This window comes from Pelodiscus sinensis, chromosome 15 (assembly GCF_052426305.1).
Source record: "Pelodiscus sinensis isolate ZL-2025 chromosome 15, ASM5242630v1, whole genome shotgun sequence".
In the NCBI taxonomy this organism is placed as follows: Eukaryota; Metazoa; Chordata; order Testudines; family Trionychidae; genus Pelodiscus; species Pelodiscus sinensis.
Window position 1 is genome coordinate 29,355,730 of NC_143066.1, and position 25,806 is coordinate 29,381,535.

The window sequence follows — 25,806 nt, forward strand, 5'->3', positions numbered from 1 at the left end:
TAACCTCAGCACTAGCTGCCCTGGGTCACAGGCCACATTTTAGGAACTGTAATTGCAGAAAACACAAGATGACTGAAGGCAGTGCATTTAATCCCATACTTCATTATTTGCCTAAGGGTATGCCTGCTGTGGGCAGGGGGCTCTCCAGCTCCATGGGGCCTGCCATGAACAGTGAGTGCTCCAGTCCAACTGGAGCAGCTCCTGCAGCAGGGGGGCAGGGAGAGCAGCACTTTTGCTGACTTTATACTTCCATCCTCAGTCACTTGGTTGCAGCGTTCGCATGTGTACTTGCTGTGGGAAAATGCAGTTGCTCCTCCTCCATGAACTAGGGACCTATGCACAAAGTTTCTGTCAATCAAGTGAAAGAGTAGCCCTACCCTTAGAAGAGAGTTGGGTTCTTAGTGCATGGGACTGGGGCACTTGTTTCATAGACTCAGGGGCTATGTCTAGACTGGCATGATTTTCCGCAAATGCTTTTAACGGAAACGTTTTCTGTTGAAAGCATTTGCGGAAAAGAGCATCTAGATTGGCAAGGATGCTTTTCCGCAAAAGCACCTTTTGCGGAAAAGCGTCCATGCCGATCTAGGCGCGCTTTTGCGCAAAAATGCCCCGATCGCCATTTTCACGATCGGGGCTTTTTTGCGCAAAACAAATCTGAGCTGTCTACACTGGCCCTTTTGCACAAAAGGACTTTTGCCGAACGGGAGCAGCATAGTATTTCCGCAAGAAGCACTGATTTCAGACAGTAGGAAGTCAGTGTTCTTGCGGAAATTCAAGCGGCCAGTGTAGACAGCTGGCAAGTTTTTTTTGCAGAAAAACTTGCCAGTCTAGACACAGCCAGGGCATTCATTAAAGAGGGGAGTTAGAAGGAAACTGAGCCCTGGTCTACACTAGGGAGTCATTTTGAAATAAGTGAAGCAGCAACACTACCAAGCCTGTTGTTTCAAAATAATGGGCTGGTAATTTTTAAATAACTCCTGCTTTCTACAAGGAATACCACTTATTTTGAAATAGTTATTTAGAAATAGTGGTAGTGGGGATGTTCCACTGCTGCTCTTTCAAAAAAACTACTCCCCAGAGTCATTCAAAGTAAGTACTCCCCAGTGCTTCCTGGGCCTCTAAGTTGAGGTAGCTCATCCACATTAGGGAAACCTGCCTCGGACTAATTTCAAGGCTTCTCTGAAGTGTGGACATGCTGTTTTGAAATAATTTCCTAGTGGAGACATGCCCTGAAGCAGACTTCATCCTCCTTGTTCCTCTACTGAAGCAGTGTAGAGGCTTTTGGCCAGGATAAGCAGGTTGAACATGCTAAAGGGTAAACATGCTTCAGGGGGAAGGCTGGGACATGGCAAATGGCCTGAATGAGCAAGGCTTGGTTTTCAATGGGTGTGTGTGGGGGGAGGAAGATGGGCAGAGCAGCTGTGGTGGTTGATGAAGTAGGTTTGGTTCCCCTCACCCCATTCTTCTAAACCCCCTGTGATATTGTGGGGATGGACCAGGCTGGGTGGCGGATGCAAGCCTGAGAGGATGGCTGCAGCATCAAACACGTTAGCCTTCAGATGATGTAACTTGCTGCTCGCGCACCAGTGTGAAATCTAGCTCCTGCTGGAGACAGACTAGCCCATTACCTTGAAAATTGCAGAGGAAATGCTACAACGTGCAGGAGAGCAGCTTCACTAGAGCAGGACAAAGGTGGCAGCCCTGAGTCAGGAGCACTGGCTTTTAATGGAATGTAGGATGCTCTGCCCCACGGGAATAGTCCAGTCATAAAGCCACAGCTGGTATTAAGCTTCAAAACTCCTGAATTTTCTTAAGCTATGTCTAGACAGCAGCACTAGTTCAGGATACCGGAAGTATCCCAAAATAGCTATTCCAGTCTTTAAACATGCTGGTTATTTCAAAATAACAGGTGTGTTATTCTGGCATCCCTGTAATCCATGATGGTTAGGGACTTGTCAGAATACTGCTTTATCTTGAATGTTGGTGCTATTTTGGAATTATCAAAATAAGCTACACAGTTTGCAGTGCAGTGTAGATGTCCCTTCGTGGTAGCATGCTAGGTTCCTGGTCCATGACTAGCATACCGTGTTAGATACTGCATAAACAGAGCAAAACAACGTCCCTGCCCTAAACAGCGTACAATCTAAATTGAGACAAGAGATGGAGCGAGGAGCATGGGAGAGCATACAGGGCCCCTAGCTGGAGCTGTAACCACACTTCTCACTATGCTTCTGGGAGGTCTGCTACTTAAACTACATTTATATAGTGATGGGCAAATACCCCATAGGCCTTGATGAAGCAGGTAGCTCTTATGAGGTCTGTTATGAGTATGCACACACAGCTCTGAGTGCTACTTGGTTGCAGTGTGTAAAATGCCAGCAAACAGAGCTGTGATCCAGCTCTTGTTTAGGGAGAGGCAGGCAGGTGCCCCAAAAGCTGGGAGGAAACCATTCTTGCAATTCCGGTAATCGTTGTCAGCTGCCCTTCCTGGAACCTGCCTCTAGCTCTCCTCCAGGCACCAGGACAAAATGAGACACTGGGCAAGCCTATGGTTGAGCTCAAGGCTCATTGAGGGAGAGAGGCCATTTATTAGCATGTCCCCTGGGGACTCAGTGGCTAGCAGAGGCATCATTCTCTTTAAGGCATTTCCCATGGCTTTGTTCTCTGTGCCCATTCACCACCATTTCAAAACACACACACGGCATCATCCTAATGAAAGAGCAGCAGAGAGTCCAGGCTGACCCCCAATCGTGGTCCACATGGGGTCATGCCTGCTGTTCAGGAGCACAGCAGCTGCTAGTATTCAGTCAGACTCAGGGCTGCTAGAGGCTGATGGCTCACTCTAGCCTGCAGTGATACATCAGTATGATTTCTTTGAAATGAGAGCTGGCCTGCATCTACTAAATGAGGGCTTGACCAACATTGACTGCAGCGGGAGCTGCACTTGCTACCAGTAGAGATGAACACCTTGGAGTCCGTACTCCATGCAGGGATGTAAGTTACATTTATTGCTGTTCTCTTGCTCGACTCTTTATCCTAGCACATTAGGCAAGAGCATTAATAGCTGTGCTACAATCACCTCTGCTGTCTGCCCTCACCCCTCTAGCTGAAGCAACCTCTGTCCCACCTCTGACAGGACAACTCTCCCCAGGCAGACTACCTTGCTCAGCTAGAGTGACTGCTTTGATAGCCGTACTGTAAAGCAGAATAGCTTTGTCAGTATCTACACAGGGCACCTTGTCATGTTTAGCACATGCTCTCTTGCTCCAGACAGCCCTGGACAGGTCACAGAATGCCCTGCCCCTTCCAAGATAGATTTGCTGCAGCTTCTCCAGCTAAGCAGGCAGCAGCAGTACTGGGACCCTCTGACTACCTCAGCTACAATGCTACATGCTGCTAGAGTATTGCTCTCAGGGTCTTCCAGCACGATGGGGGAGCGTCTCTGATCAAGTCTATATGCCATCGTCCAAGCATAGCTGCAAAAGGCTAAACAGCCCAGTTTGAAGCTAGCATAACCTCTGACAACTCCAGAGAACAAGACAGGAGGGAGAAGGGATGCAGAGGAGAGCACTGGGTTCTACCAACATAGAAAAGGTGAAGTGAAAACCTGTGAGGACTCCCAGAGAATCATACAATTCTAAAACTGGAAGGGACTTGAGAGGTAATCAAGTCCAGTCCCCTGCCCTCACAGCAGGACCAAGCACTATCTCTAGACCATCCCTGATGAAGTTTGTCTAACCTGCTCTTAAATATCTCCAGAGATGGAGATTCCACAACCTCCCTAGACAACTTATTCCAGTGTTTAACCACCCTGACAGGAAGTTTTTCCTAATGTCCAACCTAAACCTCCCCTGCTGCAGTTTAAGCCCATTGCTTCTTGTCCTATCGTCAGGGGCCAAGGAGAACAATTTTTCTCCCTCTTTGTGACACTCTTTTAGATACTTGAAAATCACTATTATGCCCCCCTCTCAGTCTTCTCCTTTCCAAACTAAAGGAGCCCAATTCTTTCAGTCTTCCTTCATAGCTCATGTTTTCTGGACCTTTAATCACTCTTATTGCTCTTCTCTGGACCTTCTCCAATTTCTTCACCTCCTTCTTGAAACGTGGTGCCCAGAACTGGACACAATGCTTCAGCTGAGGCCTAATCAGAACATAGTAGAGCAGAAGAATGATTTCTTGGGTCTTGCTCACAACACTCCTGTTAATGCATCCTAGAATCATGTTTGCCTTTTTTTTTTTTTTTGCGCAAGTCTCTCACTGACTCATATTTAGCTTGTGGTCCACTATGACCCCTAGATCCCTTTCTGCAGTACTCCTTCCTAGACAATCACTTCTATATGTGAGACACTGATTGTTCCTCTCTAAGTAGAGTACTTTGCATTTGTCCTTATTAAACTTCATCCTATTTACCTCAGACCATTTCTCCAGATCATTTTTAACTATGGCCCTATATTCCAAAATTGAGACCCTATCCTATCATGGTACATTATATGTGTACAGGCACTTCTGCCTTAAGATCTAGAGGCCAATGAGGTGCTTCTGAATTTGGTGTCAGTGTTAGATGGCAGAAAGCTGCTGGATCACATCTGCCCTCGCTTACGGCTTTGCCAAATGAAGCACTCATTGGAGCTGTAATAGAAACAGACATTTATTAGGAAAAACAAACCAACCAACCTCATAAATAGTAAAATGCAGCATTACATTACAATTTCTACTTCAGACTCAAGGGAGCACAGAGCTGGGGAAATTGCTAGCAATAAAAGGGTCCCCGTCTAAACAGAACCAGAGGAGTTAACTGTCCATTTGTTACATGGCAGCAACTTTGAGGCACTGTAGGTCCTTTTAAGGCACACTGAAATGGTCTCCCCACCACAAATGAACTGAGACAAAGTGATGCCAATACCCAGATGAGTTTCCAGTGGGCATTCTGATAGGAGAGAAGGGGTGTGGTCAGAAATTGGTGCAGCTTTCTTCTAAGATCTAAAATACTATTCTGGAGAGATGTTGGAGGGCTCATGGAATAGGGTGCACTATCTGTTGTTCAGCAGAGAGAAATTAATCCAAACTGATCCCATATTCAGGTATTTGTCCCCCACAAATGACTTTGTGCAGGTCAACAGAAAAAGGAGTCAGGCTTATTTATATTTTGCTCACCATCTGTCTTAGAACAGAGCCATTCTGCCATTTTTGGTCCCCTAGGTGATCAGAAGTGGGAACCAGGACCCCAGCAGCAGATCAGTATGTAACTCAAGCAGGGGCAGAGCTGTGCTAGGGTTTACAAGCAAACACTTTCCACATATGAATTGTGGGGTTTTAATTTTTTAAATAATTCTGGTTCTCTCCAGTCTAGATGAAGCCAAGTGCTATGCATTAAAATAAAGTTGTTTCCTAGATGTAAGGAGAGCAGCTTAACAACAAAAAAGTGTCCAAGAAGTTTCCAGTCAGTGAATTCCTAACCCATTACAGTCATGAGAGTTCAATTCCCTGCAAAGCAAATAAGCCAATTGGAATCCATTTCAATATCTGATCCACTCCAAGGTGGATCATTGTTCTTTTTAAAGACACAAATAAGGGATTTCCCCCTCTCAGAAACAGTACAGGTAGCAGCACGTGAATCTCATTTTAGCCCCTTCCTTGAGGGTTATTACATTTTAAGCAGGTAGGTACCAGAAATTAGCTCATTTTTTTCCTCTTCCCCCATAACTATTTCCTACAAGATTCCTGAGGTTTAAGTTTTAACAAAAATAATGGCAACTTCCAAAATGCCAAAGCAGGAGATGGACAGTTGACCTGCCATTCTGCTCTTCTCCTCAGCACTTGAGCCATTCACCCTTTTTACTTAGGCCAAGAGTCACTAAACAGAGTCATGATGCACAGAGCAATTCTCTTCCCCCAAATGCTCTTGCTCATAGGCAAGAGGCAACTGAGGACGAGCTAGTCCAGCTCCCAGGAGTCCTGGTGGCTTCCCGTCCCAGCATTCCCACCGCACTGATGCAGACACTAGATGTATGTCACAACACTGGAAGAGGGGCAACTTCACGGATAGAAACGGTGACTGACAAAAGTATAGGGGCCTAATGAGAACAGAGGAGAACTAGTCTCCAACATGTGCAGGGCAGGATAGCAGAAGCCTAGCACAATTCAGCCCCTCTCCGGTTCCTTATTTCTTTCCTTCCAAAGCAACTGCTGGTCTTAGCTTCTTTGGCTCAGGTCTCTTGCTCTCATTTGGCTCCAGATTGCTCAGCCTGGGCTTTGAGGTAGCTTCCAAGTTGAAGGAGATTAATGGAGACAACGAGTTTTTAAACATCTCCCATGCTGCTGTCCTCTCAGCTCTCTCCTAGGGTTCGTCGTCGGAGAGCATCAGCACTCTTTTCTCAATGTTTTTGCTTTTTTTGGTATTTTGTCCATCTGCTTTGGGTGCCGTGTGTCCAATCTGCCCAGGCGCTTTCGTCTCTGCCTCTTGCATGGACTGCTGGGTGTACTGCTGGTAGGTGGGGGAGAAGTTGTGGATGGCATCCTGCACAATGTCCTGAGGGCTCATTGTCTCCTTCAGCCCACTCGAGATGCTCTGCATGGGGGCCACGTTTGCTGGAAGCAGAGAGAATGGTTATGAGTGGTCCACTTTTAAAAGGGAAGGAGACAAGGGAGATGGGAAGGCAGGCAGGACCAGACAGAGATCCTAAGCCTAGCCATGTAATAAAACCTTGGGCCAACAGGAAACACGTCCCAGTGTGCAGCTATCAAAGCACATTGGATGCACGGGCTTTGTGAGTGGTTACACTTTAATTGATTTAGCTGGGTGCAGGGTTAACAGCCGTGGCGATTTCTAGGCAAGTTTGAGATGGGTGAGTGAGTCTCATTCCAGCATAACAGAAAGGGCTATATTTAGACAGTACTGGGTCCTGCCATGAGGGCAGGGGACTGGACTCGACCTCTTGAGGTCCCTTCCTGTCCTAGTATTCTATGACCAGCTAAATCCATACACAGATGAAAATGGCTGTGTCTTTGTTAAATGGACAACTTGGACCAAGAGATTCCCCTGCCTGCCCTATGCTCCAATTCTAGCAAAAGGTAGGAGCGCTGTTCTTCGTGCCATGAGCAAGTACAGCCTCCCTAGAAGGTAGCAGATGGGCAGCATGCAGACATGGCCTGGTCCGGCTATGAAGGGTGGAACAGCTTTTCCAACCGAAGGATGAAATCCCTCTCCGGCATGCTGCCCGCACCAAGCCAAATGCTGTGACTCTTAAGAGCCCAGATCACAGAGATCGCCCCCTTTCGTTCTCTTGCACATTCAGCCTTTGGGCTTTGCAAGTGACCAGCCAGCTGTTAAACAGTCAGACTCCTTGAGACCACTGCCCCCAACACTGTAGCAACTCAGGGCACAGAGACCCTGCTCCAGCAGCAAGGGCTGCATGGGAAGTCTTCTGAAGCTATGATGCACTTTGATCAGCCTCACTAGCCTTGGAGTAACACAAGGCTTCCTTGTTCCCTTTTCCCCCATGGGAACCTAGTGTGGTCACTGCACCATTCCCATCGTTGGAGACCAAGGCCAGTCATGGGACCTGAAGTGGAGCTCAGTGGTCATCACTCTTCCAGGAACACCCAGGGGCCACTCTCCATATCAGGGCTTGGTTGTGAGCAATAACCTTGTGTTCATAACACAAGAGTGCAAGGCAAGATGCCTGGGAAGTGGGAGGGAATGGGAAAGGTGGCCCTAGTGACATTTCAAGAGCTCAGCTACGTGCACAACCTGATGGTTCTGAATCGTTTGACACAAGGGTGTTTCCTTACACTGTACATGCAATAATGGCAACCCTCTATTCCAGCTATTCCTCCTGAAAAAAAACACTCTTCCCACCCATTAGCAGCTGCCTCAAGGCATCATGGGAGAGAGAACTGAGTGGATTTAACAGAACAGGGATGACAAATGGAGTCTAAGGCTTTTTGCTGTTCAACTGAAAACAGGACCCCCTCATTCCTTATGTGTTGGGGCCCTGAGGATGCAGAGAGGATGGCTTCCGAGGGCAGTTACCTGATGAGCTTTCCTTCTTCTCTCTGTACACCTGGCAGGTAAAGGCATAGCGCAGAGCAATGGCAGCAAATAGCATCTCAATGCAGATTATGAAGTTTTGGTAGCCAGCAGCGACCGTCCCAGCCCCCACCTCCTTCCCGTCAATGATCTGGACCTCAGGGATCACCCCACACTTCTCCAGGATGGCTAGCAGCATCCCTGTGGAGAGACACAGGAAGGGGGTCAGATCTGGGTCAGCGCATGCAGTAGGCTGCACTGCTGCCATAGGGCCGCATGCTGCCCCCAACTCATTGAGTGGAGGGATCAGGGAAAGCTCTGGGACCCACCTTGCCAGAAGGAGAGGAAGATGACGGCCTTGATGGTAAGGAACTTGAGGACTGGCTCAAAGGGGCGCAGGAGATCCCGGGTGGCGAAGTAGAAGAGGAAGAGCGCATAGAGGGCCATGCTGACAGAAAAGTTGTAGATGATGGTGATGTAGAGATAACCGCTGTGAATACTGAAGAGAGAGAGAGAGAGAGAGAATGACCACTCTGTGCTGCTGGAATAATGCCCAACCAGAGATCATGCTGGCAAGTCGCCAGAAACCTAAATGGAACGGGCTGCAGCCACTCCTCCTCTGCAAGACAGAGGTTACATGGAGCTTGCAGATGCAGAGCAAGAGGGAGTGTTGCATGCTGGGACTTATTCTCTCCAACTGCAGCATCTCCTCCACATTTAAGAGAAAGGCACCTGCAGCCCTATTTCAAGGGGCTGTGTCTGACCGGGTGACAAGTACCATACAGAAACACAAGGAAATTGCTACCATGGTGGCTCACTAGGCTGAGGGCTCCGTACTGATGGGATGGAAGGTTAAAGGTCACAGTCCAAAAACTGAAGTGCAGGTAGAACAAATGCAGCGGTTGGAAAAACAACCACAGTCTAGTCCTGGAGTCAGAGGAAGGAAGGGAATGGCCCAAGTTTGTGTATCTGGATTAACAGCCTAAAAATCTTTTCTGGGTTTGAGGCTTCTCCCCCTAGCACAGGTGTGGGGCAGGCATGCAATGCCCACTTCACTTGGGTGTGTTCCCCTCCCCCAGCATGGTGCTAGTTACAACCACAGGGCTTAGCACCGTGATCCACAGCATTTCCAGTCCACACCCAGGAAGAGGCAACAGCCTCTCTCCCCATTGCAGGGCTGGTCTGGGCCCTGTTGCTCTGGGAGTTACAATGACCACAGATTGCCACCCCCATGAGCTGTGGTAGGAAGGGTGTGATGGAGGGGATGGTGTCCCAGTACAGGACACAGGAACACTCTTCCATTTCCCCCTATGGTTTCCTGTCCCCACCACTCCCAGAACAGTTCCCTTTGGAGAGGAGCGCCCTGGAGATAGGGGATGCCTCCGCCAGTTCAGAGAGGAGCACTGATGCAGCCGTTTCTGCCCAGGGGGAATGGGCTGTCCCCTCAACCTGGCACTCTCACTTGAAGTCGCCATCATGGTATTTCCCAAATGCCTGCAGGATAATGGTGACGATCGCCATCAGGGGCTTCACAATGCAGAACTGCAGTGTAGCCTGCAGCAAGAGAAGACACAGCATTATTTCACACTTGGGATTCAAGAGAGATCCCGCCGGAGGTGCTCGCTGGCCTCCCAAGGGCTGCTGGGCCTGCAGTACGCAAGCCACATTCCCACGCCACCTGATCCCGAGAGAAAGGAACGGATGGCGAGACAGCCCCTGGGATGGCGGGCAAGGAGCTAGAGTCCTCGGGGGGGAATAAAAGGATTCCTCCTTCTGTTCAGAAACAGAGCAGACACTTCTACCCCTTGCAAAGGGGTCCAGCGATACAGAGCCAAATAGATCAGCCCTGGGCAAGTGGCATGCCTGTAGCCCCCGAGTCCCTTGCCAGCAGGATCTCTTCCTCTGCCAGCCCCATGCATTCAGCCTTCCCAACCCACCCCATCTCCTCCCCCACTGTCCAGGTCACTGTCAGCCAAAGCCTGCCCCTGGTTCTGATTTGTGAGCAGTGTAGTAAAGAAGCAGGTCTGTAGCCCCAAGGGAGTGTCATGAATAGCAGCAAACCCACTGAGACAACATAACTGAAGTTCCCCTCCCTCCAGCCTGGGCCAGCACCTGCAGAATGTGCCCGATGGTAGGTGCCTTGGGTAATTGGTACCAATGGGTACATGAGCTTGGGAGGATGAACACAGAATCTAGGCACCCCAGTGGGAGGGGACCCTGACTCAGCCGTGAGTCAAGAGGCAGGGCACAGGACACCAAGCACAGCTGATGGCTACTGGCTAGGTGCCTGCTGTGCTGGATTCACCACTTCACCTTGGAGGAAGATCAGGAGCACGAGGGAAGCAGGAATGCCTCCAAAAAGGCACTGGTCCAGAAAGCGTCTTGCAATTGGATGGACCAGGGCTCTCATTTAGCCTTAGCTCGTATAACCTAGATTAACCAGACCAGGCCAGAGACCAACCTGCTTGCAGAATCTGAGGAATCCAATGGAATAGGACATTCCTTGCAGGCAGCAAGTCCCGTAAAGGCAACTGGACCTAGAATCGGAACGAGAGCTGGTGAGCGTCGGGCCTGGAGGGAAAGCCAGCGAGAGAGCCAAAGAACCTGACAGGGACTCCGACTTACGCGATGGGCTTCCCCCGGATCTCAGACATGATGGTGCTCTCTCCTCCAAGGTACTCAAAGCAGAGGCTCAGGAAACTGTAGATTACAAATGCTGAGAAGACAAAGATGGGCACGTGAGCATGGGGCAGGGAGGCTCTCACGGATGGGTTATGTGCTTCTATGCATTAGTTTTATTACCGGCTTTCTGGTTGTTAACCTGTCCTGGGGAGGGTCCAGGAGAGTCTGTTCTAATGATAAAACAATCAATGGGAGTTCAGAGGGTGGAGCACCCCGGGAATTGGTCTGACATGCGGTGAGCTCATTTCCTCTGCAGCTCGATTCTAATTGAAGGAAGTTTTATTAACAAACCCAGTTGGTTATCTTCCCCTCTCCACCTTCATACTCTTACTCCAAGCAGCATTCCATACCATGGTATCTGCTGACCCACAGCAGAGATGCCAGGGAGCTTTAGGGTTAAAAGAGATCCAGCGTCGCCAACTTCCTGACTGGGCCCATCCCTTTCTGAACAATTCAAACCTGCACTTTGGAAACAGTGCATCGCTGCTGCAAGTGGTTGCATATAAAAAAAAAAAAGTTGCCTCCCCCTGCCACGTGGCTAGACAGTAGAATGTGGCTGTTCCTGAGCTTGCAGGCAAACGCTAGATCTGCGAGGGAGAAGGTGTGAACAGTCCCTGTTCATAGCAGAGGCATAGCTACGGGTAGGCTCTGCTCCCCCTCCCCCACTTAGCATCCAAGCCCACCCAAATCCGAGCGGAGCATAGGGCTGCTACAGCAGCCCAGATTGTCACTTGGGCACCAGAAATCCAGGACGGAGCTATGCACCAGCCCTTCAGAAAGCTCTGCTCCAGCTTCCGCCTTGTCACGTTCAGAGCGGACCCATTCATGTGCTCAGGTTGGCAGGGGAAGCCCCGTCTGGGGGCATGGCGCTGGAGGAGATGCTGAGCTAGCACAGTCTGTCTTTCCCAGTTCTCTTGAAAGTCAAGGCCCACCCAAATTTCCATTCCTAGCCAGGGGGTGGGAGTTATATGGGCCCATGGTGCCTGGGCTCCAGGAATATTCCTGGGCTGCGGGCCTGGCACCAGCAAAGTTCAGAGCCAAGTCTCCCCCAGCCCTACCTGCTGCCCCGGTGCCCTCCCACTGTGCATCCCCTAGCCCACTAGAAGATTTAAAACGACTCAGGGCCCCCAGCTGCCGTGGAAGCAGTGCCTGTGGGGCAGAAACATATGGAAATCCCTCCCTCCCCCGATCCTCCCCACCTTGGAGCTGCTGCCCAGGTAAGGAGTGCCCCAGGTAAGTGCCATGCCCCTCCCCCTAGAGCCATCACCCCTTATGGACCCTCATTCTCTTCTCCAGTCCAGTGCCTGCACTCAGACTCCATCCCAGAGCCAACACCCTAGGGCCATGCCCCTGCCACCTATATTTCCTCCCACAGTCCCACCCCGTACCCTGTCCTGCACTCAAATTCCGGCCCAGAGAGAGCCCGTCCCCTCCCCCAACCAAACTCCCTCCCAGAGCCTGAGGCATGGGTGGGGTGAAGTTGAGAGTGAGGAGGGCATGTGGACAACAGGCATTCGGAACCACCAAAATGTCTACAAACCTGATGCCCCTGCTCCTAGCTACATCACAGGTTCATAGCCTCTTCCCTCCTCAGCCTGACTTCCCTTGGACTCTTTCCACTTGGAATTCATGGGAATGCTAAGAAGAGGGTGCCTATTTACACCCAATGGGCATTCTTCATTTAAAGTTACAGCATATTTCACAAAAACTCCAGGCCTTCAAGTGCAGCAGTGCCATTTATCACCACCCACTCCCAGGCTACATCTAGATAATGGGGGTGTTGCAGGATACCTATGGTATCCTGTAAAAACCCCACCGCATCTGGGGAACGCGTTTGCTCTTCCGTGGAAAAAAGTGGAAGGGCAAATAAGCTCTCTGAGAGTCCTGTAAACCTTGTTTCATGAGGCATAAGAGCTCCGCCGAAAGAGGAGGCTTTTCCACCATTTGACCCCGTCTAGACTGGGCCAAATGGCATTAAAGCCTCTTCTGCAAAAGCAATTGGAAAAAAGCAATTTGCGTAGCTTTTTCCAATAAAGCCCCGTAGTCGAGACCTGGCCTCAGTGAGCCAAGCAGCTTCAAATCCTTCAACCCCTCCCTAGCGCAGCTAGCCAGTGAGATCTGGGATCTCAGAAGTTGTAGACGAGAAACTCCCTAGCAGCTTATATCCTCAAGCCAGTCACTAATCCAGGACTGCACAGTACAGACCTGTTGAAACCGATCACTCAAGAGCAAGACAGCCCCCGCTATTCCCAGGCAAACATCTATTAAAATGCTGGAAGCACTTAGACTTTGCTCTTGACATATCCCGAGTGTATTGACTGCATAGCAGGGAGTCCAACCTGTGGGATTTGAAGTGAAGGGGGGGGGGGCGGCTGGCAGAATCCTCCCATGGAAGAGGATGGGAAATGTTTGCAATTTGTAGAAACCTAGCAAAATTCAGAGGCAAAAATTCTGATCTTCAGAAGAATTTGAGCCACAGGGTAACAAGAGTTCTGGCTATTTTATTCCATTTTACTTTTAGCCATCTCTGGCAAGGCACGGCTAGCTGCCCTAGAAGCAAGTAGTCACCTCAACTCTCCCCTTCAGTTTGGGGACAGAATTTTACCAGAGGTTCCCAGAAACATTCGTCTTCCCACCCCACTTGCAAGATCCTTCTTTAGTGCATCATTGCCACTTATAGGTCCATCTCCATTCAACACCAGTTTTAGTGGCATGGAGAAGAGTGGGTGTTGATAGTTTCCATTGGTCTCTATGACAACAAACCCTGGAGTTACTAGCAGGCAAAGCACAGCTTGATAACTCTCCCCGGGTTCTCTTGGACCTTGGAATAGATGATTTGTGAGTGGGGAGGGAAGGGAAGGGAGAGGGGGAGATTTCAAGACACACCAAGGTGCCATCTTGCCTAGTTTCCACTGAAAGGGAGACCTCCATCCCAGGTTCCTCCTACCCGCCTCTACTGGAGACCTCTCCCTGCCTGGCTCACCTTCGTAGCAGTCACGCACAGAGTTGAAGTACACGTAGTACTGGTGACTTCCAATGAGCAGGAGGCTGAGCCAGGAATCAAAGGCGTAGATAGGCACAATGAAGAGGATTCGGATGATGTAGCGCTGCTCGTTAGGAATGGTGTAGTTCTTCAGGTGCATGTAGATCTGGGGAAAAGAAGAGTCTGGGTAATGTGATCTAGGACCACATGGAAGACCTGCCAAAAAGCAGCCTAGAAGCAGACCTGACAACAGGCCACCATGCCTGGTGCAGAAAGGCCAATCTTCATATCCCTCCAGCCCATTTCTCCCTGTACATCTGTTTCAGGCAGCAGGAGCTCTTGACACCTGAATCAGAATCCATCCAGATACCCTGCCAGACTCCACCCACCACCACATGGTCCTGGCAACCTGCAGGAAGCACATAACACACACTGCCAAAACACTGTGCAGGGGAAATCAGAGACTAGTATTCCTGCAGGGAGCAAGTGCAGGCATGGGGGGGATTAATCCCATTGGCTAGAAGTGTAAAATCTCCACACAAAGTACTACCCACACCTCAGTCCTACCATCAAGCACCATCAGTCCCCAGCTTTGGCAACACATTTTAGTCCTGACTGGTCGCATCTTGTACTAGGGATTCTCCTCAGCATCAACCACTGAAAGGGCAAGAACTTTGTTGTTCCTTGGAGCAGTCAGGGCTGGGGGGAGAACGCCACATAAAAACAAGTGAGCTGAGACCAACTCACTCATGTCATGTGAGACCCCCAAATCAATTTTAAAATGTGGGTCTGCAGGGCGAAGAGTCCGAGTACCTACACCACTGTACCACCTGGCCTTGGAATGAACTGTCATAGGAATACTAACACTGGGCCATAGTCTGCTTTCAGCCACTCCAGTATAAGTCTGGAGTAATTCTACTGATGTCAGTGGAGTTACTGCAGCATACCTAGAATTGGGTTTGAGGGACAAACGTTACAGATAGCCCCACAGAGGACACACATCTTCACACAGAAGTTTTCACAAGTGGAGTAACAGGGACAATAGACAGGAGACTCAAGATCTCCAGAAACCCCCATAACCCTTAATCTCAACTGCTAAACTTCTAGGATCTGAAGCTTCAGGGGGTAGCCGAGTAGTCGGTACAGGATAAACTTAACACAACAAATGGTCTGGTAGCACTTTATAGACTAACAAAACATCTGTTACAGCTCCTCACTGGGGTAGGTGCTTCAGATAAACACAGCGAGCAATGACATGCAGGCAACCATGCAGGGGAGTGGAAGGACAAAGTCTACCAAGCAGTTAGCACCGGGTTTGCGAAAGCTGGACACATCCCTCCCTGTAACATGCTGGTCTGAAATTGGCAGAAGCACCTGCCGTAAATACTATAATAGCTGGAAGGCCATAGCGAGGAGACTGAGCTGCTTGGCTGGGGATACGGGAAGCAGTTAGAGACAAGGAAAGAGTCTTCACTTGCTCGGACATGGAGGCCGTTGAGAACCCTGAGATTCAGTGAAGGCGGCTTGCCCTTCCTCCCTCACCCCAAGGGGTGTGCACCATAGTTTTCAGTGCCACACAGACCCAAGGGAACATCCCTCTTCCTGCAGAGCCCTGCCCTTACCTGATGGAAGGTGAGAATCAGTGCTGACCACACAAAGATCCCAGAGATCACCTGCGCTGCCGAAGTAGTCAGGAAAATTTGCTGGCCATCTTGGGAGTAGTTCTGGAGGACCCTTGGTAGGGAGCTGTCTTCAGCGGGGAGATGGCTGGAGTCATTCAGAGGGGAGATCCTGGGCTGCAGCGTGCTGCCAGCCATGCTGGTCACCCCCACACCAGCCTCAGTGGGAGAGGACACGTTGGTATTTGTGAAATTACTCATCTGGCAGAGAGGAGAGAGCAAAGGTAAATGCATCCAGGAAGGCAGAGAACAAAGCAGAGAAAGAGAGAGGAGACAATGAGCAAAGGTGAATGCCAGGAATCAGTATGAACCGAGCACAGAATGGCAGGGGAGCAAGGAGGAGGAAGCAGGAGGAGAGGAGAGAGGAAAAACAGAAATCCTCAGCAGACAGGGCAGGTGAATAGATGCATTTATCCCTGACAGCCTGTGTCAGAGCATGGTCTCGGGATTTAGCCCTAGAAGCAGCGACCTGCAGACGAGTTCAGCTAACCTTAGAACTCTTCTCAGTAGCCTTCACCTCAAAGCAAGGATTTACTGAAATGCACAAGAGACTCTGGGACACTTTCCTGGGCTGTGCCCACAGGAAGGGGTAAATATTGGTCAGAAGGCAGTTCCTGGGGTAATTCTGGCCAGACTCTCCTGGGCAGCGTGGGGCTCCTACAAGAAAACTGGTTCCATCAGACTGGCAGCCCCTTTGTACAGGCCCACCTGTCCCAGACAAGCAGCAGCTTTTGGGTCTTTACCCAGCCTGGACAGTGAACCCTAACTCTTGCCCACTCAGACAGAGGTAGAACCTTCTCAATAAGGTCTTTATCCAACATGGACAATCAAGCACCAACACTTCAGAGTCTCTTTAAACCAACCAGTCACTATGTTATCGGCTTCTCCTCTCCTCCTGGGGAGGGTGCCCACGTAGCCCCCATGAAATCTGTGTACAGGCAGCTCCTCGCCACTAAGTCAGCCTGGTTCCTTGTCTGTCCATCCCTGCTTCATGTACACACTTCCTGGTCTTTCCTCCCACTCCCCTGCCAGGGGCTTGTCACACATTAAGAGCTCTCCTTGCACCTGTGCCCTGGGAATTAATCTCTGACCTGCTGCTCACCATCCCCAGAGGTCCATTTCCCGGCCAGTCAGAATCAGTGATTTAAGGGAGGGAGCAGTGACGTCTCAGTCAATCAACAGAACCTCAAACCCTGAGCCACTCAGAGGTAGAATCTGGCAAATAAGCCATCGAGGCTCCAATTGCCCATGCAGAAATGCCCGCTGACATCCTGTGCGCACATCCCCATTGCCTTGGGAATGCACCAGCAGCGTTGAAACTTGTGGCTGCCTCACGTACTTCTCGGTGGTCTGGTGCCAGGAGCTACTATGGGTGCTACCTTAGAAGCCACAGGCCTGGCATTGTCCATGGCTCCGAGAGCCATAAGCCAAGTAAGAATAAATGCTGCAACCATTTCATGCACGGGTATGAGCACAGGGATCTCTGGCAAACAATCACCATTTCCCTGCAAGATTCAGAGGGCACAAAAGATCAGGGAGCTGACATGAGCTCTTTGTCCAAACTCTGTCCAGCTCAGAGGGTTTTAAGACAGTAACCTCAGAGCCAGGTGGTCCATAGAAAAACTCTTATTCCACTACAGTTATGATACAAAGGGCACCTTGATTCTGCCCTTGGCTGCAATTCCCACTGTGCCTACATATCTGAGATTAAACTGGAATCCAAGTCTCATTTTTAACACTTAAAATAGTGGTTGTTCCTAGTTCCGGGGCTAGTGTACCCTGCACTGGCCAACATCCTTCAACTCAGAGGCAGATGCATTTCAGTGGTGGTGTGTCTCTCTCATAGCATGTCAGGCACTGTGGGATCCACATAAAAATGATATTTTGCCAACCCTGGAGCATAGCAGCAATCTCTCAAAACTAAAATCCTGCAGCCCAGTGCATTGCGGTCCTATTATCCCTTTAGGAAGTCTCCACACCACCAATCACCCACAAAAGAGTCAGTCCAGTGTTGGGTAGGAATCCTCTTCCCAAGTCAGATCTCAAATCCAAAGAACAAAGTATTCCCAGCGTGTTTTGAGCACCACAGACCCTGTGTCTGGGCACAGAGAGGACCTCACAATACATTTCTATTTATAGCAGGACCTCACACACAAAGGCCTCCAGGCACCAAGCTGCCAATTTGAGTCTGTAGTTTCTTCGGCTAAACTGCTTGTGTTGTTCCCCCATTCCAGGAATCTGAAGAATTTAATGATGCTTCAATTTTTTTTTTAAAACATCTAACAAGTTTCTCCCCAAAGTGGATAAATAGATTTCCCCATTCCCTCCCCCCACCCCTTAACTATCTATCTCCTGGAAGCTAATCCAGCAGTTTTGTTTGCCCAAACTCCCAGGGCCGGGGGAGGAAGGAGCCATGTTAGAGATTGATCCAATTATTTAAATAATGCTCACAGCAAGAATTCTCCCCATAACCGCCTTCTCGGTTCCCCACACAATTCCTACCTTTCAGGAGAGGAAATTCAGATGGTGTCAACTCCACAGCCACATGATGCACCAGCGACTGAAAAATATCACTTCCCCTCCATTGGCAGGAGAAGGGCTGGGTGAGAAGAATCCACATGCAAGCCGAGAGGTCCCGACTGTCGGTGGTGGTGTAGCCTCTCACGTTGGCAAGAGCTCAGAGTTCACCCCTAGAACATCTGCACCCGGGAGGGGGAAAGACGAGAAAGAAACAGACAGGTGGAGCAAAAGAAGATCAAGTTACCAAGCAGTCACCTGACTGCCAGCTTTCTCTGTGTAACAAATACATTGCTGGATTCACAGCTTATTTGTAACCTCTAGGGAGCAGGATTCAAGGGACAGCAGTGAGCAGGGGAGGGAGCTGGTCTTTGGACAGGCTGATACACCAGAGACCCCGCCATATAAACATTAACAGGTTGGCACAGAAAGTACTGGATTAGTGGAAAGGGGGAGGAGGGAGTAAAGATTTTCTTTGGCTTTTAACAGCACTAAGCCCTTCCTTGTTTGCTTTGTGACCAGCCTTAGAACAGCCTGGTACAGTAGCAGCGTGATAGCACTTGGACAGCGGGCGAAGGCCAGGCTGGGACCCAACCCTCCTGCTTCCGCTGGGAAGGGATGAGGCAGTTCTATGAAGTTATCCAAAGACAGAAAATATTCCACCACAAGGCAGGAAAGTCTTAGTGCCTAGTGTGAGAGGCACTGGTACATCTACCAGGTTGTGATGATACAGAGAAGCAAGGGAGCCGTTATCATCTAGTCATATTTCTTTTCTGCAGCAAGTCAAAGGAGGAGATGCCCTGCAGATAGCTTGACCCAAAAGACTTGCTCATTTGGGATGTGTCAAGGAAAGGACAAAGTAGTAATGATTTATGAAGTGTACTGGAAGAGTCACCCGGTGTTGCTCAGATCCTTAACTCAAGTTTTGTTTATCATTGAAATCATTGTTCTGGGGTGGGGCTGAATGGTTCAGTATACAGGTTGCTCTGGGGAAAGGAAAACCCCAGCCTTCTCTCAGCAGAAGCTTGGGGCAGGTGAGAAGCACCTGTCCATGGCTGCTGCAGCCAGCACAGATAGGGAAGGGGGTGCATAGCCCCCAGCTGGGGGACAGACACACAAACAGACAACCTCTCTGGAATATATATAGCGGATAGCTGTTCCTTTCTCCACCCAGTCCCATCTCTGGCCCCTTGCTGCCCCCCCTGTGATTATTCTACACTATAATTGTCCCTCCTACCAGACCCACTCCCTTTTTATTTTATGAAAATCAATCGAATTTCAGGCACATCCCATTGTCCTGGCACAGCCAAACTCTGACCTTGCTTTAAGTTATAGTAAGAGGAAGCTACATATCAAATGTATCAAACTCTTACCAATTAGGAGGAGCTCTTGAACAAATGGACCCACACACTGATGCACAGACTCTAAAATTTATAGTGGATTACTGAAGTACCTAACAGCCCCATTCAAAGGCCAAGACCAGTTTTCTCTCAACTTTTTTCCATCCATCTACAGAATAAATTTTGTTATCTGCATATGCCTCAGTGCACACGTGGACCACTAACTAGAAACACCTGCAGCCAACTATGGATGCTGTGTTAGCTTGGTGGCATTTGAATCCCCCCTGGCTGGCCACCCAAGCACTGAGCTTACAGGGAACACTGCCCAGGACCTCAGTGTGCTAAGCCATTTCTCAAAGCAATGCCTGATGGGAACCTGTACAGACAGCCTCGGCTCCACCCAGCATTGTGCTGAGAGTATGGCCAGGCACGTAAGGGTGCTAAAAATCAATCTAGAGGCACAGAATGCTCCTGCTCCACCAGGGCTCTGCTAAGAGGTTGTTTCCACCTATTTATTTGAAAACTGTGCCCAGTTAGAGAGAGTCTCAAGACTGATCTGTAGCATTTTGGCTTTGGTCACGGAGTCACATGCTCAAAGGGGGCAAAAGCCCTCCACTCTCCAAAACTAAAAAAGGATGCCATGTTTGAGGCCAACTGACCTAAGGCACTTGACCCAGGTCCTCGATTTCCATTAAAAAAATCAATGAAAGGTAGGAGCCTAAATTCTTCTGAGAACCGAAGCCTCCATCTTTGTGCCTGCTCTCCAAACACTCAGCTTCTTGGATTCTGCTCTGTCAGGATGACAAACTCCTTCTCAATAGATGACGGGCCATCCATGTAGTTCTACCATTCAACCTGAAGAGCACCAGAACACAGAGCAGGTGGCGGCACCTTCTGTCACTGCTCACCTGATTCCTAAGGAGTGTGAGCAGGACTTCTGAAGTTTATGAAAAGCCAAGATGACTCACTCTGCTAACACAACTGATCACGAGAGATGCCTCTCCCCTATACACAGGGAAGGAAGAGCACCATGTGTGGCCTAAAGGAGACAAAATGCAAGAAGAGTCTCTAAGAAAATAGTCAGCAGACGAAAAGATGTTGCTGTTTAGTCTGGGGGCCTAGCAACATGCCCTCCCCCTTCTCCCAATAACCAAGACCATTTGGAGGCAAAAGCTGTAAGTATGAGTGCAGTGAACACACACACCCACCCACACACACCCACCCCCACCCACCCTGAATGAAGGCTGCCAAACTCCATTACGGTTCTACTCTAAAAAAGTACTCAAAATGGCATGGAGGGGCTCCACTCCATAGCTGGAATATTTCAGTCAAATCTGATCACTTTAGAAAAAAATATCTTCTGTCTCTAACAGCCAGTCCAAAACTCATCCAAGACTCAGATGTGTTATTTCCTGCTTCCCTAAAACAATATTATGCAGATCACAACCTGCACTCACACCTATGCAACCTCTGCTGCCTCAGTTTGTCTTCATTACAGGTGCATAAGCAAAGCACGGCTGCAGAGAAATAATGGAGCATAAATAGGTCTATATATCTGCATCATTGGCAAGGAGGGGTGGGGGGGGAAAAAAAAAAAAAAAAAAAAAAAAGGAACCCAGCCTGCCAGATGTCAAAGTGAGCAGAATATAACTGTCCGATCCCAGGTTCATTGGGCTGGAAGTGAAGGAGGCACTTTTCACTTATAACCCGAGAAAATATTATTTGAAATCATTGACAGCAAGGGGACAGTCTTATCACTTCAATTTTAACAGGTACTTAGAGCAGAATCACACTTGAAAGGGGATACAGCACTTGCTCCAGCAAGGATCAGTAAAATAATTAAGGCCTATATGGGTAAATGGAGTGGCCTTTTCAGCCCTTCAAGGATGGTTTAAGTTATAAGGAAATTTGTTTGGTCTCATCCTACTACCCATCTGCACATATCCCACAGCCAACTGGACACAGTTAGACACTGCTCCTCAGGAGCAAAATACCCCACGCTAGTGGCAGGTTTTTGTCTGCCCTGGGGGTTTGCACAGAAGCAACCACTTTGGGGGCCTCAATAGCCATAGCTCGAATCAGAGCAAATCTCCCAATCAGACAGGCCTCTCGTGCCAACTCCATCACCACAGCCATAGTCTACATCCACCAGGTCAGGTCCTTTCCTCCATTCACTCACAACTTTTCTTTCCTAAGTGGAAGTCTGGACCAGGCCACGGAACAAATGAAGTCACAGGAGGCTCCTGCCTCAGAAACATCAGGGTGAAATGGCAGTGAGAGCTGTAGTGCCCATGCCCTAGTGCCACTGGCCGTGAAGCATGAGTTGCTCACCTGGGTGAGCTCTGTACATGCCCCTGAGGCATCAGGCCTCCCTTCTAGTCAATCGTCACAGGAGCCCACTGTAGATTCCTGGCCCCCCTTTTGGAACAGGAAATGTTTCTCTGCCACCCCACAGGACACACATCAATTCCCTATTGTCCCCCACCCCATTCCTCTCTAAAGCATGTGGAACTGAACCCCTCTAGCTACCATGATTTGGCAGCTAGGGTCTGACTCCTTCCTACCCCAGAATTTGTACTTCCCACGTCTTTGCATTGGTGGGTGAGGGGTTGGTTGGGCCAAACCACCTGTTCTTAGCAGCTGCACTCTGGCTCATCAGCAACTCTCTGGCTTTGATCTTAGCCAGCTGATGGAAAACACAGTTATCTATAGGTTTTATTAGCTTTTCTAACCCAGGCTGAAAAGTAGTAAGAGCTACAATCAGGAACAGCTATGATTACATAGCCACCAATCCTGCTGAGATTACTGCTGTTGTAGGACTTAATTAACAGTTTATAACAACACTAATTAAAAAACCCCTCTGCATAGTGCTGAGTTAGTATTCCCAGCTCTGGAATGTAATTAGATACCAGCTGTGCTGGGTAACTGGTCATTTCCAAGCAGCTAAAGGCCCATTTGCTTCCAAAAGAGAACACAGAACAGTGGGAGAGTTTGGAAGAGGAGGATTGATACAGCAACTAAGAAACTCCCACCCTTGACAGACCACATTGAAGCCCATATCTAATGGGGGGCAGAACATATGAAGCTCCTGTCAAGTGAATCCCAAATTCCTTCAGTTTACCATCACCACTTTACGGTGAGCAAGAGATCACAATCCTGTGCTCCTCCAACCTTGGATCACAACGGGTATCACATGGCAGCTAAATCTTCCCAGAACAAACAAATCCAAACCACAGATACCTTCATTTACAGAGGTGACCCATGGACAGAACTTTCCCTTAATCCTAAATAGGAGGGTTTCCTTCAAGTGTGGTCTAGTGTCTTGACCATAGGATTGTGAGCAGGATTTACGGGTTCCACTCCCAGTGTTGTTTCTAACTTGTATGTGGCCTTGATCATCCCTAAAATGACTATAACACAGGTTTCACCTATCTTACGAAGCTGCTGCAACACAAAGTTAGGGCTTGAAACTCATGGCAAGAGAATGTGACATATTATTCAAAGTCACCCCCAAAATACCGCCTGGTTCTGATGAGTCAGTGCAACTGAATTTTAGTTTTGAAATTTCAATCTCTTTCAAACTGTACATTAAAATGAAGTCTACATGGAATATAGCACATTGAGGCAGGATATTACTCATGCAAGCAGCTTGCACCTTAATTACACCCTTTTCAGTTGGGGAAGAACAACAGAACACCCATCAACAAGAATTGAACAACTGAGCTGTTCCTTGCTCAAGCAGACACTTCTTACAAAGTACGTATGGAGGAAAACCTGTCCTATTTCCCACAGAACAAAACAGACACTTTCCACTGATGAAAAAGAATCTGTCATTCACCTGTCTCAGTCTTGCTATGCTACAGTCACATGACCTAGAAGGAAATGCCCTCTAATCTACTAGTAAAAAAATGCCAATGTAAATGAGATGCTAGATGTGCCCCACCCAAAGCCTATGTTTGCTGTAGGGCAGGACTGGAAAGCTCCCATCAATCTAGTCACTAGCTAAACCACATATCTTTCTACTTAGCAGACAAGTCAAGTTAGCTGGGTTTCCATGCTAGAGGCTCCACCACACATCAGTTTCAGGGCAGCCTACAGTTTTCCCCCTAAAAAGATTCCATGTCTGACTGGTGACTTGCATAGGATTTTAGGGAATTGTCTTCCCAGCAAAGTGCCAATTGCAGCAGTAAAGATCTCAGCCATTGGGACCAGGTTCTTAAACAGCAATGGGAAACCTAGGTTAGTGAGTGGGTGGCATAAGGGGTCCTCCTTCATCCCAGTGGGCCGCAAGATTGTCATAACCAAGACGATCTCCTGGGATAGGGTAGTTTTGCTAACTGTGCTTATGCACCTAGAATTTGCGGGGTCTGGCAATTGTATCATAATAGAACTCTGATTGGATGCAGAGGGAACACACTGCTCTCCCAGTCAACATTGTGTGCAATGAGCACGCCCCTCACTTCACCCTTGCTTAATATGCATGTCACTTTAGCAATAGCGGTAGGAAAAAATGACATGGACGGAAACCAACAATCTGGCAACTCTGCCTGTGGGCAACAGTAAACAAATTGTTTCGTGTGTCATATATAATCCAAATGGGTCACATGAAGCCCTCAGGCCACAGGCTGCCCACCATCGATTGAAAAGAAAGCCACCTTCCAGCACTGGGTGCATCACGGAGCTGGAGACGGACTGCAGGTATAAGCGACTCCGGAAGAACTGTAGGAGGGGCCCTGAAATGGGGTGGGGATTGCTCCAGGGACACTGGTGGAGCTGTGGGAGGAGCCAGCACTGGACAGGGGCATGGGTGCAGGTCCGGCCCTGGGCCTCTGGCAGAGGAGCTGGTGAGCACAGCAGGGTGGAAGAGCTCTCCTGTCAGGGTACCCACTCCCTGTGCTCCCCAAGGCTGTTAGTCTCCAGGCCCTGAGCCACCCAGCTCAGGCCAGACTGTGACCACAGCCCAGCTCACAAGCCCCTCTTTCAGCACTGGGGCCCGTGGGTCAGGGGAGCCCCTGGGAGGAAAAGGGTCAGGTGCGGCGGGGGGGGGGGGAAGGATCTGTGTCCCCCTTTCCATGGCTCTCCGTGCCCCCTACCAGCCTGCACTGCCCTGGGTCGGCGCTTCCCTCCGCGCTGCGCGCTAGATCCGGGAGGGGGAAGGGACTCACCAGGCCTGCTGCTCCCACCCCTCCAGGACTCCCCCCGGGCCTGGCTGCCTCCACTTACCCCGCCCGAGCTCCCTCGCGCCCGCCCAGCGTCTTGCTCCGGGAACCGATGCGCTTCCGACTCACCCCGTAGGGCCCCCGGGAACTTGCCTCCCCGGCACCTCCACCTACCTGCTCCCGGAGACTGTCACCGCCCCCTCTCCGGCCGAGCCCGCTGCGCTTTCGGGGAAGTTCAGCGGGGTCCCCGCCCTCCAGGTGCCTGCAGCCCACAGCTGCCGCCTGCATTCGCTTCGCACTGTCTAAACAGCCCCCGCCACCGCCACTCATCTCCCCGCTCCCCGGCCCGGGCTGGGCTTCCAGACGCCTCTTTAAAGAGCTGCAGAACTTACCTTCCACTCTGCCCTGCTGTTGGATTTCACTCCTGCCTCCGCGCTGCCTCCATCCCCCGTGCAACCACAATCCCCGCCCGGCTCCGCGGTTCCTACACCCAGCCTCGGACTGCACCTGCCATTGTTCCCACGCTTGCAACAGTTGGGGCTCTTGTAGTAGATCAGCGCACTGTAACTGGCCAATCGTGTCTGGCTCTGGCTACTACCTAGGAAACCAAGCGGAAGCGCCACTTGCACAGGGGCCAGCAGATAAGCACAAAGTTCATTCTGTAGGCGTGGCAACAGGGCTGGGGAAAGTTGTAATCAGTTTGGGGTTTGGAAAAGCATTTGAGCCCCATGGGGAATGGAATGATAAGCAAGTAGCTTGGCCTTGCAGAAAGCTCCAGGGCTTTAGCTCTGTTTTATTGGGGCATCTCCCCTTTGAGTCAGAGCTGTGCATAAAATCCCAATGGCAGCTGAAGAACTTATTTTCACACCTGTCTCTAACTTTAAACAGGCATGGGGGCAATAATATACCAGCTTAGCTGACTGCAGCTTAAAGGACCAGCCTCTTGGCTTCCAGCTTCCCTGTCTGCCTGAAGAGGTGTAGAAGTGGTGACAAACAGCATCTCTTAATATCCTACACCAGTGGTCTCCCAACTTTTTTACACCCAAGATCACTTTTTAAATGACAGACCAAGCCAAGATCTACCACCCCGCCCCTTCCTTGAAGCCCCGCCCTCTCTATTCTCCTCTTTTCCATCACTTGCTATCCCCAATCCTTATACTGCTACTTTAAAAAAAAATCCCACCATTCCTTGCAGCTACTCACCTGTGCTGTTGCTTGGTGAGTAGCTGCTCCTCAAATGAGGAAATCTAATGTAAATGTACTGTGCAGGCGCGCAGTTCAGAGAGGGCTCAAGAGCTACTCTTAGAGCCTCCGAGATCTACCGGTAGATCGCAATCTACTGGTTGGTGACCACGGTCCTACACTATAGTGGTTGGAGCCTCACAGCTTTTAAAGAGCTGGAACTCATACTCTTCAG

The 25,806-nt window shown here is 49.6% G+C and overlaps 1 protein-coding gene across 4 annotated transcripts; it reads right to left on the reverse strand.

The window, feature by feature from the left end:
* Positions 1 to 4,635: 4,635 nt before the first annotated feature.
* Positions 4,636 to 24,942, reverse strand: TMEM184A (transmembrane protein 184A). 4 transcript variants are annotated; one of them, XM_025178815.3, is made up of 11 exons: positions 24,782 to 24,942; positions 20,139 to 20,269; positions 17,876 to 18,072; positions 15,317 to 15,574; positions 13,695 to 13,860; positions 10,655 to 10,745; positions 10,491 to 10,566; positions 9,492 to 9,583; positions 8,359 to 8,528; positions 8,033 to 8,230; positions 4,636 to 6,588 (listed from the first exon to the last, which is right to left on the reverse strand). In XM_025178815.3, exons 4-11 carry the CDS (start codon positions 15,572 to 15,574, stop codon positions 6,338 to 6,340), a joined length of 1,302 nt encoding a protein of 433 aa, XP_025034600.3. In that variant the 5' UTR covers positions 17,876 to 18,072; positions 20,139 to 20,269; positions 24,782 to 24,942; the 3' UTR covers positions 4,636 to 6,337. The 4 variants fall into 4 exon arrangements, with proteins under 4 accessions (XP_025034600.3, XP_025034602.3, XP_075755697.2 ...); XM_025178817.3 differs by lacking the exon at positions 20,139 to 20,269; XM_075899582.2 differs by lacking the exons at positions 20,139 to 20,269; positions 24,782 to 24,942 and adding an exon at positions 24,454 to 24,578.
* Between the last annotated feature and the right edge of the window lie 864 nt (positions 24,943 to 25,806).

What these genes read in the sequence shown, in the direction of transcription:
- TMEM184A (XM_025178817.3), bottom strand. Translation starts at nt 15,574, where the DNA reads ATGAGTAATTTCACAAATACCAACGTGTCCTCTCCCACTGAGGCTGGT. An exon ending in TACCATGATGGCGACTTCAA is followed by an intron (nt 8,529 to 9,491) that starts GTGAGAGTGCCA and finishes CTCTCTCTTCAG; the next exon opens with TATTCACAGCGGTTATCTCT. An exon ending in GAAGAAGGAAAGCTCATCAG is followed by an intron (nt 6,589 to 8,032) that starts GTAACTGCCCTC and finishes CTCTGCTTCCAG; the next exon opens with CAAACGTGGCCCCCATGCAG.